At 49.3% G+C, this 13,081-nt stretch overlaps 2 protein-coding genes across 2 annotated transcripts; both read left to right on the plus strand.

The window, feature by feature from the left end:
• Positions 1–3,128: 3,128 nt before the first annotated feature.
• J3458_000830 (uncharacterized protein) lies at positions 3,129–4,459 on the plus strand (the record flags this gene model as incomplete). Its single annotated transcript, XM_007812949.2, has 4 exons — positions 3,129–3,534; positions 3,597–3,626; positions 3,702–3,912; positions 3,988–4,459. The coding sequence occupies 4 exons, from the start codon at positions 3,129–3,131 to the stop codon at positions 4,457–4,459; spliced, it is 1,119 nt and encodes a 372-aa protein (XP_007811140.2).
• A 1,212-nt stretch (positions 4,460–5,671) lies between these two features.
• J3458_000831 (uncharacterized protein) lies at positions 5,672–6,440 on the plus strand (the record flags this gene model as incomplete). The annotated part of the gene is made up of 2 exons (XM_066116362.1): positions 5,672–5,759; positions 5,833–6,440. The coding sequence occupies 2 exons, from the start codon at positions 5,672–5,674 to the stop codon at positions 6,438–6,440; spliced, it is 696 nt and encodes a 231-aa protein (XP_065978244.1).
• Between the last annotated feature and the right edge of the window lie 6,641 nt (positions 6,441–13,081).

The raw sequence follows: 13,081 nt of genomic DNA on the forward strand, positions 1-13,081 counted from the left end.
GGTATACATGTGTTACCAGCCGTTCCTGGTTGCCTTTTGCCTTGTGGTACTACCGAACGGACGCCTTCTGCTCGCGAAGGCATTAAACAAGGCGGCTGATGTGACAAACATGAGAAGTTACGACGATAGACAGTTAGTGCTTCTCATTCCTGTGACCTTGATTTGGCTCGAATTCTCGTCGCAGCACAATAGAGAGCCATGCTGACGTTGAGGATTTCGAGCTTGCAGCTAACATTGTGCTGCGATGGTCATGTAGCGCGTCTCCCCGCCTTCTCTCTGTACGTATGTGTTATGAAGATGGAGATGTATTAATGGTGAATAGTATTAGAATTCTCGCAGGTCTAATGACACGTGCCAAATACAATGAATCGTACTTACATGCGGTTTATTGTCCCTGGCTATTGTGGAAAATGTTCGCACGAGGGAAGGCATAAGCGAGTGAGACTGTGGAACGACCAAAGACGGGACAAGGACAGGCCGAGACCAAAGTACCAGACTCATCAATGCACTACCGACATGATGGGACTAAGAAAAGCAGTGTCACACGACACCGAAAGATCCACTGATGGCGATTGGTGAGCTGTACATGCATGGTAGAAGTAATCGGTGTGGACATGTACACATTTATTATCCTCTTTTTTTTTTTTTTTTTTTTTTTTTAAGTCCAGGTTAGAAATATTTTCTGCACAGAGTACCCTGTGCGAAAGCCTGGAGACATATGGAACCCCGGGTGGGCGTGATGCAGCGAGTTGATAAGTCGTCTGTTGATCGCCCCAGCTTTCTCCTGTGTAATATAAAGCTCAATCAAGGAAGCAAACATAATCATCAGACAGACGGAACTCGTGCGTAGCAGTCCGTCGGGTAAATTTTTGAGAAAAGTAGCCCTTGGAGGCCAATAGAATGCCTCCGAAATCGTGCATTCAAATGGATATAGCAACAAGGCGGACAATGTGGTCTCCTGGTAGGACAGCTCGTTGTGGTTGTAACTGACCCGAGGGTTTGGTTCAGCGTAAATCTGGCTTGTAGCCCAAGTTCTGCCAGAATGTTACCTCTTGTGATACCATATCATCCATCATGATTTCCCACGTGTAGCTTGGAAACGACCAGCCGGTCTCGTTGTTGTTGAATTGTTCACGTCCACTATCGTGACCTGTTGCGGTCGCCGTGCGAATGGGATGACGTTGTCTGAACCATCGAAGCAATTCCAATTGCGTCGGAGTGCGGAATCTCATGCTGTTACTGCTTTTCGCACCAAAAAAAAAACATAGGTCTGCTGCATTGGGTAAATGTGCATATGCGCACAAAACAGTGATCGTGGAATTGATTTCCAGTCCGCCTCCCGTCTCTGGTAGGAGTATGTAACGACTCTTACGAGTTGTCTACGGATATCAATTGATGGTCGACTCCGCCAACCATTTGCGCTCCACGCTGGGCAAGAAATACCGCAACGGGTCAATGCAGGACAGGGAACAGGCCTGACCCAACAAACACAAGATCCACGTTTACCGGGGCGGGCTAGCGCATGTTTTCGTGAGCATACTGCTCCCCTAGTCCAATCTTGGTCATCTGATGAACGAATATGGTGTAGTTGCACGGGGAGTGAGTAAGCCATCAAGCCATGTAGAACCTTGCTGCGAATGTCTATCCCGTGTGGTCCATGTCCAGCTTCCCATGACGTTCAGTGTGTCTTACGGTAGCCGGCACGGTTGGCGTATCGTTAACTTGCGCCTGGATCTGGGGTTCTGAGCGCCAACCCTCCCGCCCTACGGCCTTGGTGTGGCAGGGCTGGCGTGCTTCGGGGCGTCCACACCCGTTTGCTAGTAGGCAGACGGCGAGCGAATGTGGACTGGATATGTATTTCTCGAGTGAGTTCTGGCAGTTTGGGTCAACTGTCATGATGCATCACACAACTCGCCTCTTTCTGCGTACGGAGCAGTGAAGCATTTCACGACACTGAACGTCCAGGCCATCTGGCAGCGACGTGGCTTCGGGTTTCCTGGCTTTCCATCATTAGCATGCGCGGCTGTTGTCCGGACTGGTTCATGCCTAGGCCCCCGCCCGCTCGGGTAGCAAGACGTACGTAGCTCAGTGAGCTGAACGAGGAGTGGAGGTAATCCAAGTTGCTGGCCTGTCTTCTGGCTTGATTCTCGCAGCACGATTGTCTGGTGTGTGAGGACCGAGAACCGGCCTCAATCAGTTGACGAGAACCAGGTCGCACCTGCCTTTTAGGGTAGAGCAAGCGTGACTTCCTAAAGCACGTCGCAACAACCGAACACACCGAGCGTCTTCCGCCTCACACCACGTGTGCATATTGAGTGGCAGATTGAAATATTGGCTCGGGCAGCAGCAGCAGTCTGGCTTTCAAAGCCCACCTATCAGCAGTCATCGTCACAGCCTTCGGCTTCATCATAATTTTCAAGCTTCATACTGCCTCACGCTTTGCAATCCTGCACTCGTGCTCATTCGTGTCTTTCACACCGTCGGTTGGACTTTGGAACAGGTACTAATTTACCCCATCTCGGGGACCAGTGGCAAGTGGGACCGTCCGATTGCAACAGGACAAACGACAAACGACAGCAGAGCACAAGCAGAGCAGAGTCGAACAAACCAGACCTTGGTTAACTCCCGAAGCTCAGAGCTAGGCACGTTGGCGTATGGTATTTAGCCTTGCGCGCCAGGCCAGGTGCTGCTCATTTCCCTTCCATCAACGTCAGACATTCAGATTGAGTCTCCAGAAACTGAACATCCACATTTCGCTTCCAATACTCCCTAACGAGCACCGAACTTGTGTAACTGGAACTTGAGAGACACATTTAAATACCAGGGCTATTATCTTTGGCCAGTTCCGGGTCCGTCAACTCAAAGCACGGGGCACTTGATGACCATTTATACCCCTATGGAATAGAAGGCGGCACGCTGCACTACCTCTCGAAACCGAGCCCATGGCAGAGGGTTTGTCCAACACAAGTCCTTGTTCCACAACGAGGAGAACCACCTAGCCTGTCCTTCGAGAAGCGGGTACGTGGTCAGGCATATTGCTTATAACAAGCCCACCTCCCGCCTGTTTCGCTTGACGAAGAGATCTACGGCACTTTGATCAGCTCAGGATTGAACTACCTTGCTGGTGTATGGCCAAAAAAGGATACATTCCGAACTCGCGCAAAATGCTTGAAAATACAGCCTTCACATTTACGCCAGACACGGCATCAATCTCATCGAGGGGAACCTCCATCTCTGTTGCCACGTCAGACGAAGCCGCCATCATTCGTTGCATAGAGAATGGAGAGTATGTGGATGGACAAGAAATTGATGACGATACCCGCAGTTTGACCTCAAGCGTCCGACAACACATCGTTGATGGGGGCCTACGATACCACGCATATCACGCGGGGCAGTACGCCTTCCCCAATGATGAGAATGAACAACACCGAGACAATCTGAAGCACATATTGACGTTGCACTTGTGTGGGGGAATGTACTTTTTCGCTCCGATACACGAGCTTCTTCAGAGAGGCGCTTATGTTCTCGATCTGGGTGAGTGAAACAACGCTATAATCCTCCGACACACCATCACCCACACCTGCTAATATCGTCAGGCACGGGAACTGGCGCATGGTGCGTAGAAAGTAAGTTGTAATTCTAAATACATGTAGCTGCAACCATATAGCCGAGGCGCCCTTAATTGACCATCTGTTTCTCAGTGGCGGACCTGTATCCAAACTCAACTTTTGACGGCATGGACTTGTCGCCCATACAACCTGATTGGGTGCCCCAAAATGTATCATTCATGGTTGACGATATTGAGCACGAGGCAGGGTGGACGTATGGGGAGAATGAGCTGGACTACATTCATGTTCGACACTTGATACATTCTATCAAGGATCGAAGAGAGATGTGGAAGCGAATTTACAGGTACTTTCAACACCCAGCTATTATTATGCTATAAGCTGTTGCGTAAAGCTTGCATGGCTAACTCTATGGACAAAGTCACCTCAAACCAGGTGGGTACGTTGAGGTGCAGGAATTCAAGTACGCCGCCGCTTGCGATGACAACTCTTGTGACGGCCCCTATGCATGGCGAGACTTTCTGAACTACTTGGCTGCTGGACTAGAGGCTCTTGGATCGGACCTTTACGGCATACAATATGTCGAAAGGGAGCTTCTCGAAGCCGGGTTCCAGGAGCTCCATTACCAGGACTTGAAATGCCCCCTTGGACCTTGGGCCAAACTGTTACGTCTCCAAGAGTGTGGGCATCTTCTACGAGATATTGTAAATTCTGGATTGGAAGGTCTAACTCGTCGACCATTTCGAGATGGTTTAAAGTGGACACCCTTACAGATTCAAATGTTTTTAATCGATGTAAGGAAGGATGTGAATCGGGTTGAGAATGGCATACCACCTTTTCACAGCTATTTTCCCTTTAGGAGTATTTATGCACGAAAACCCTTGGTAACTTGATGTTGGATAGTATGGGTGAACCTCGAATTAGTGGATTAACTTGAAGTTTAAATCAAGATGAAGCCATTGAGCGGCATATAAGACACAGTCGAGTGCATTCTCTTGCTTGAGCATATAGACTTGGACGAGAAGATGGATATGGCATCACGTTATTTCAGCTGATGTGTTGCTGTAGCAAGGCCAAGGAATACCGTAAAGCTTGCATAAGCCGGCGAAATTAAACCACTTTACAATGAAAGGTGTTTTCTAATTTTTTAAAAAAAGAAGAGCCTTGGTCCAGAGCTAATCGGGTTCAAAATGGTCGGCGAAACGTTAATACCGTTAGTTCGCATCGGGAATATGGACTATTAAAGTAAGTTTCCCAAGACATGACCTATCAGTGTAAGTTTCTGATATCTAAGGTGCGTAAGATTTAGCCTACTTGAGTACATTGTACTCGAAGCCAGCCCATCATACCGCTGCATAAAAAGGCGTATTCCCCCAACAAAGGATAACCTCGCGGACCCCGGGAAGGCATCGAATTAGCACTTAAATCTGCTTCCAGGGCACGTCTTTTTTTTGATGAGGAGTCTGCAAGCGCTACTTGATGAGTCACGAACAAATAGGGTCGAGGGATGCGCTTTCCATAGCAAATAAAACATATTCAATGTGATCTTGAGCACCCGATCAGCTACCAGCGGAGAGTATTGAATATGAAATGTGATCTGAGTCGCAGACTGACCATTCAATAAACAAGCCATCAAAGACGAACTACTTGTCTACCTTGGTTGTATTCTCGCCAATACTCTCTCGATTCTAGAATGCTCTCTTTCCGCGGCACTTGAATTCTAATTCTGCGCTATAGAAAAGCCTCCAGGAGCGAAGGTAGTTTATTTCAATATCATCTTACGTGTCCAAGTGGACTTTCTTGGCTTCCGGTAGGTGACAGTCCTTTGGAATGCCGTAAATAGAGGCCCTCTCCTCCAAAGCAATGGTTCTGTTTTTTTGTTTCCTAACCATCCCGTCTCGTCTTCAGCTCACATCACTCTGTTTCCAAAATCCACAAAGCACTCTTCCAAACAATTCATCTTTTATTCCCAGCTCGGGCTTACCCACTTCTTCTACTTGTGTCTCATAATCCAGACCAACTTACATCAGACCACAAGAACAAACAACTGATTTGAGAACTCTCATCAAATACATCAAACCATCTTTCACAAACAACAAAGAAACATGGAGTCCATCGAATTGGATCACCAGCAACTTATTGAAATGAACATGGCCGGCTTCCCCGACACGGTCGAGGCCAGAGCATCCTTGGGTGGCCCCTGGCCCCCTTTATTCTTCCGACGCCACCACCTCATCATCTTCACTTGTCTCTAATGAGACTTCAGTGTTTGGGGAAGAATCAAACTACCAGACCTCAATCGAAGAGACTCCCATCAAAGAAGAGAATTTCATCAAAGAAGAGACTCCCCTCAAAGAGATTCCTCTCAAAGATACCCCACTCGAAGAGGCCTCAGAAGAAGAGACCTCAGAAGAAGAAGCCTCAGGAGACGACGACGACAGCGACGATGAAGACAAATTGTTCACCAAAGACAACAGATGTCTACGATGCCTGAAGATATGCTCCTACAACAACAGAGCAGACCACCGAAGAGCCCACGGCCTTCCAAGCTCTGAGAGCGAAGACGAAATGTTCACCCAAGACAACCGATGCCTACGATGCCTCAAGTCGTGCGCCTACAACAACAGAGCAGACCACCGAAGAGTCCACTCCCTCCAGGGCTCTGAGGGAGTGACGGTCCCCAACACCAAAAGATGTACCTGCTGCGCTATTCGCGGCGAACAATGCATTGTGGCAAAGGAGCCATGCCGCAAGGGGCTCAACACTATCCGATGCTTAAAATGCATCAGCAACCACCGATCTTGCTCCTTCAAGAAGACTTTCAAGCGCCTGCGGGTCAGCAGTCTCCAATACCACCCAGCAAGGTTGGCATGATCCCGAAGTTATTTTTCTTTGGGGGTGGATAATGGTATTTTGCGGCGGAATGGGTTTTGGATTTTGTTGGATACGGCACTTACGAAAGGCTGATGGACTTGGGCAGGACAGGATTCTGGGCATGGAAAGCTTGGCGTTTGGATTTGCTTTGGAGATTACGATTTGGCTTTTTGGATCCCCCTTTTTGGACTTCACTTGATTTGGCGCCACATTCTCCTGATGTGTTTGAACACGGCTCGCAAGTCAGTGCGATGTGATATCACACCATGTGGCATGACATTTCTGCCAATGGACTTTGAATAAACCACCACTTCACACATGCCATATATACGCGACCTGAGAACGGAGTGATGATGACAAAACTACTTTATTTCCAGAAACTATGCTTGCAGGCCGATATCGTTCGAATATGAATCCGTGAAACGGTTGGCAATGTATTTGTTGATTATCCTAGCATATTCCTATTCCCTGCCAAATATCTCGTTTGAAATGTGTGGTTTCTGGACTGGAAGTCGTGTGCCGTCGTGAATATTCTCCATGGAACATGATGGAAGGGTGGCTTTGTCCCGGCTTTGACGTAAAGTTTGATCTTTATACCAATGGCGTATATGCAAGCCACAGGTCGTGATTATACTCCCCCCCGTCTGGACACGATACTAGGACCATTATAGAGTTTGCATGCGTGACTCTGTCTTACGCCTGCATTCAGTCCTCGCTCCTCCAAGCAGTGTTGGCATCACCATGTATCGTCAAGCTCAATTTATTTCAGGAGGCGGGTTGTATGCGTTCTCAGAGCTGGCTAGATTACCACCTCGGCATGACTGACTGGGCTTGGCCAACAAATCATGCGACACCTTTTACCTCGGGCTCTCGTATTCCTCGAGTAAGATATCTTTGAACGATCCTGTTAAAGTTGCTATTACGTTGACATTGCGTAGCCTCTGCCCATCGTCATCGCCAACTAGCTCATTCCCTGCAGACACAGAGATCCTTTGATGGAATACTAATTATTGGGATGGAATCCTTCAAGCCACGTAAATTCAGGTACGTAGAATGCTCCACCAAGCATCTAATAAGCTTATTTGCGTACAACAAAGTTAGAATGGTGAAGAAATGCATAGAAGATTCCCCTATGGTCTAGTCGCTTCGTAGGACTTGGAAATGAACTTGGTCGCTGCTCTAATGTTGCTAGTAGTATATGCCCTACAGCCCTTTCTAATTATGCATATTTTATGGAACTCTCGGTAGGCTAGTATACATTGCCTCGGTGTGCTAGATACGTGAAGGAGCGGAAGCGTCTTGGAAGCTGATCAGGGTATTCCATCTACCGACTAGCAGTTTGCCAACTCCCTTGTGTTTGTTGTTTCTTTCTATCTTGGGTGAATTGCCTCGACTTTTCGTGTAAGAGTGGTTGCCGTAAGGGATTGTGACGGAGCAAAAGAGGCCGGCGAAAAATTAAACAGGGCTTGGCAAAAGTCATATTGTGGAGCTTCGCAACAGACGTGACTAACACGATTACTGGGTTTCCAAAAACAAAAGATCGGCTTCGTAAACTTGTAGAATTCACAATCGGGTCTTCGTGATGCGGCCAAGTCCGAGACCAGCAAACAAATATCTGGCACATGAGTACGGGCCAGGACTTGAGGACATATTTTTTCTGTAGAGGGCAATATGTGTCTGGGCTCTATCAGAGAAATCTGGCTTATTTCGATAGCACTTGTTCAACTCGATACTACTGGGGGAATGGGCTTTTTAGCGAATGCAGATGCAGCAACATGTTTCCGCTGTGAGAAGGGCGTGTAAGTCGACGAGAGAGACGGTGGGAAGTACAGAAATAGTCGAGATTTAAAGAGGAATAGAGTCCTTACGAAGGCCGAAAATATTACTGGGATCGAATGCTCATTGACTATAACAAGACAAAGTGATGTTCCTGTTCTAGGTTCCATCGACCTTTAGCAATAAGTTTCCTACGACTTATGCCACGTGCCCTTAATAAATGGAATGATGGATAATGACAACGCTACGTCCTTGCATCTGGGATTGCATGGAGCGCTGTGGCTTCATGGCGCAGCATCGAGCTTTGTACCACAACCATCACGAACAACCGGCATCTTAACTACAATTGAAAGGAGCACAGGCTGCCAAGACCAACCCAGTGCGGAAAACCACATTTCTCAGAAATCATCATTTGGCGAACCTGCAAATATTCCTTACCCATCATCGAGGTGTGCCTGTATAAAGAACCGCAGAGCCTGCTCTGTCCACAAAACGGAAAGTGACGGCAGCTGCTTCAACATGCAAGCATCACCACGCCAGGCAGAAAGAAAAACCAATTTTTCCACGGACAAGGCTACATCCAGCACGCAAGCCATTCATCTACTGGCTACGATGTGCCCCGGACGACGTGGCATGGACGCCCACAATGGCACGTCTAGCCAACCACGTCCCCAAGAACGAGCAAACCAACAGTCACGGCTGAAATTTGAGGCGAAACTTGGAACAAAAATGATGATATGCCGTCAGCAAGCGTCTGCCTACAGCTAGATGAAATGACCAGGCAGCCTTGCGCCCATAACTCATCCCCGGCATGCGCACCACTCAGCATGCATCCCCGTACAATGGGATGTTATAGCAAACAGTGTGGCGAGGTTAGCATTGGGGGGCAAACAGCCTCGCATGATCCGCTTCAGCACATGAGGGAATTCACGATGAAGCATCAAATATGTGAAACAACACGAAATGACTGACCAGGTCTCACGGTGACTCACCCGTGGCATGGGTGCTTAACAGGGCCATAGAGGCAAAACGCCACAACGACCGTGCTTAAAATACTCACCACTCAAAAAGAACAGGTGGGGGAGAACTCGAGATGCGGTGACGCAGACGAGTTTGGAGTAATGGCATGTGAAAGCGTTGATGAAGGCGGTTTGCGACGCGCAGACAAGGTGCATGAAAATGGTCATGACACATTTTGGTGGCGAGGTCTTGGAGAGCTGGCCAAAGTTGACCTGTTAAACGAGAATGGACCAAAGACGGAATACCAGTTGACAAGTAGTGCCGACGAATTGACACGGCAGAGATCACATGAGCAAAAGCGTCTGTGGCGAACGACTTCTCACCCAAGCTGCGCCGAGAGCAATCGTTTACACGATACAAATGTCATGTGTAAGTCGGAAAGACGGGATGCTTTAGCCGTCAACGGAGAGTGGAGAGTGGAGAAGGTCTGGTGGGTCAACGGATGTGGCGCCTTCCCCAATCGAGTTCCGTTCCAGGGGTTTGGGTCATATCACGTGACTATTACGTAGCCGCACCGCCACGCGAATGGCCACACCCACGTGGCTTGACGGGAGAAGCGTGGCCCAGCCCCCAATCGGCAAACGTGCATGAAGAGCACATCAGAGTACATGACATGAGAGCACACGCGAGGAAGGCACCTGAGCAAATAAGCGGCAAGCAGCTGGCAGACAGGCTGCGGATTGCGGCAGCATGCAACTAGCGGATCGGCCGTCATGGATGCATACATGGAGAGACAGACGAGGCGACATGGACATCCAGGGGCAGCAGGGCTTATACACCTAATTGGCACGTATCAGTATCATGATCAGCCCTACATGTCTGAATGCCCACCGACACACGGAGTAGCGAAGTACATACCAGAGTACCGTCCTGCGTAGTTATGCGGAGCTATTAGGGCAGAAGACGGCCCAAGACAAACTGGAGGGGAATAGGCAATCAGCACAGGATCAGTGTTCCGTGCCAGAAGGAAAAGGTGAAAAAAACGGTTCCATACCCAAGGTACTAGCACTTGGGCAATTTCCTTTTTCGCCGCCGCCTAGTAGTAGAGACGGAAAATGTGATGGGTCTGATTGGGCACATTGGGCAACAGCGGCCTGCAACTCCCAGTTGACATCGGTTTGCTCGAGTGGTCGGACAGAACTCCCCAAGCCGACTCCCGTACTCTGCCTGCACATTATCGCTACTCGGCACCCAATTTCGCCAGGGAAAAAATGGCGGCAGGGTTATTCAAATGAGGCTGTCGATAGCAAGCCCTTCGAACGCAGCCTGCGCATTGTGCGACGATTTCCCGAGTCCTATTATCGGTCTGCGACGTAATGGCGAGCGAGAGGGGAGCCACTGGGCATTGCTGCAGTAAGGCATCGAGAGAGTGGCAGTAGCTGGAACCTTGGGGTGTGTCCTGGGATATGTATCATCATGCACCTCAGGCGAGACGTTATGCAGCTCGAGACCTCGCGACCTCCAGACGACTCCCCGATTTTGTCAAGGGACACGAGAGAGCAAAGACGAGAGACGATGCCAAGGGCCCTCGGCTTGCTGTCTACGCAGGACACGGACGTCAGACAGAATAGTTGGTTGGGGCGTCGTCGGCCGTGGCCTTGGACGCAAGAGCACGGAAACACGACCAGTCCGTTTTCATTGCCCGATCCAGATCTTCGGGACCGGCGACATACATGTACGCAGCATGTATGGTTGATATGCCTTTCTATCCCAACACGGCACGTGAATGAAGGACTGAAGGCCTCACCCTCGACGACGTCATGCAGGCCGCACAAATGGTACGTTGCAAAATCGTCATGACGAGATAAAGCACGCAAACTGACCAATTCGTGGTATCACGGAAGGCGTACATATCAATAAACATCTCCCGCATGCCATCAATCACCCCCCACCCATAAAATCCGGTCGAAAGAAGACCAGTGTGACAAATTGTTACTGGCTTGGGTCCACGCCTTATCATCATGATTATCCGCCTCGGTTGGCAAGACTCGGGGATCGTGTAAGACAGATGCGCCTATTGCGCCCAAGAAGGCTCTTGGTCGGTTGCCTCTCCCAGCAGACATCTGGCGATTCTTCCACAAGATGCCATCTCGCCCGACCCATATGGAGGGAGTACTCTTCTCATATCGACAGTCGGGCCCTCATTGGCACTTGTAAACAAGCGGGTGGTTTGTTTCTTTTTTCTCTTTCTTTTTCTCTCTTGGTGGAGGATTGGGAGTCTGGGACAACCCCCAAAAAGAAACAATAATTCCCAAACTGTCGGTCAGCACTGGCCTGGCACCATTGTAAGAGGCAGTGGCCCCTTTTTTAGGGTCGAAGCTGCAGGCTTTGTTGTTAAAGTCGACGGCACAGGAAATCACCCATCATGGTTGGCCGCTACAGAACAGGGGTGAGGATCTGGCGGGGAGTAGGTCTTCCCACTGCAACGACGTGTCTGCGCCTCGTCCCAATCAGTCACAGTACCGGCCAGTAGCGCGCGAGGCCTGATTCGATAACAATCCGCTTTGGACATCAATACAGGAGACCCAGAGGCCTCGTTGGGAGACCATACATAAGACCAGAGAAAACAACAAACACATGAGTCACATCATGAGGCCTCGAATGGATTTTCGTACGAGAGAAGGTTACGTTTTGTCGCCAGTGGCAGTGATTGCCAAACAAAGCGAAAACGAGAGAAGAATTTTTTTTTTTATTTCCCTGGTCTTCCCTCGCCTAACAGGGGCTCAGTCAGGGTAATGAAAGATGAGGGGACAGGCCTGGACTTGGACACCAGGCGCCAGACACCGAACGTCGGCCACGGGGGCATAGCAAGACTAATAATAAGACAACGGAGGGTGTGTGTTGTTGTATGGCGTGGCCGCTCTGGAAGTCGATGGGGGGGTTGGTTATTCGGACATGGGCTGATGAGCTCAGTCTGTGTAGTCTTTATCGTCTTTTGATAATGGTTCTTGGATAAGGGACGACAGCCTTTTTGGCCGAAATGCTCTGAAAGGGGTGTGGAAAAGTGGTCGATCAAGCCCCAGCGGACCGGACGGGGAACGGGATGTTCAATGTTGTGGCCCAGCATCCCGTCATGGCGGGCCTTTGTTTTGTTCTGTTCTGGATACTACTAGGAGCGAGCTGGGTTCCACTTGGCACGGGTTAAAAACGCCAGAGCCGAGCAGAAACCTGGGGCCTTGGATGGCCATGCTTGCCATGATGCGCCGTTAGGGTGTAGCATTTGTGTTTTGTCTGGTAGTTGAACAAAAAGGGCGTGTACAGCAACGATGGTATTCTGGTATTATGACCGAGGACTGCATGACAATACAATAGGTCAGTCACGTTTTTTACAAGTGTCGATACTGGCTGGAACCGGGGTTGCTTGGAAACCGCCTCGGTGTAAGAAGACAATGCAGGCATGTAGGCAATGGTTTGAGCCATGAAGACGACAACACGCCTTTTTTTTTTTTTTTTTTTTTTTTTGTATGTGTGTTATGGAACGGGCTGTGCTGTGCAAGCTATGTGCTTCGTTGCTCATTGACGTTTGTTGCCCAGACTCTCTGTCTTTGCAAGAAGTAAGTGATGAACACCATTGGTACGAGACCGGCAGCCTCACCAGACCTTGTCTTGCAAGGAAAATGTTGACGCTCAAGCAACCGAAGAAGGCTTGTCAGTGTCCACAAGCAAACAAACAAACAATCAAATCCCAGCTGTCGAAAGCGCCTAGCCGGGGGGAGGGGGCACGGAAGACATTCCAAGGGGTTGGATTGCGATGGATTTAAGGACAAACAAGACATCAGTCAGCCTCATGAATGATAAGAGAGTAATAACTGCCGACCGTGTGCTCTGCAGGTCGGGAAAAGAGT

This window comes from Metarhizium acridum, assembly GCF_019434415.1.
Source record: "Metarhizium acridum strain ARSEF 324 chromosome Unknown scaffold_1, whole genome shotgun sequence".
Taxonomy (NCBI): domain Eukaryota; kingdom Fungi; phylum Ascomycota; class Sordariomycetes; order Hypocreales; family Clavicipitaceae; genus Metarhizium; species Metarhizium acridum.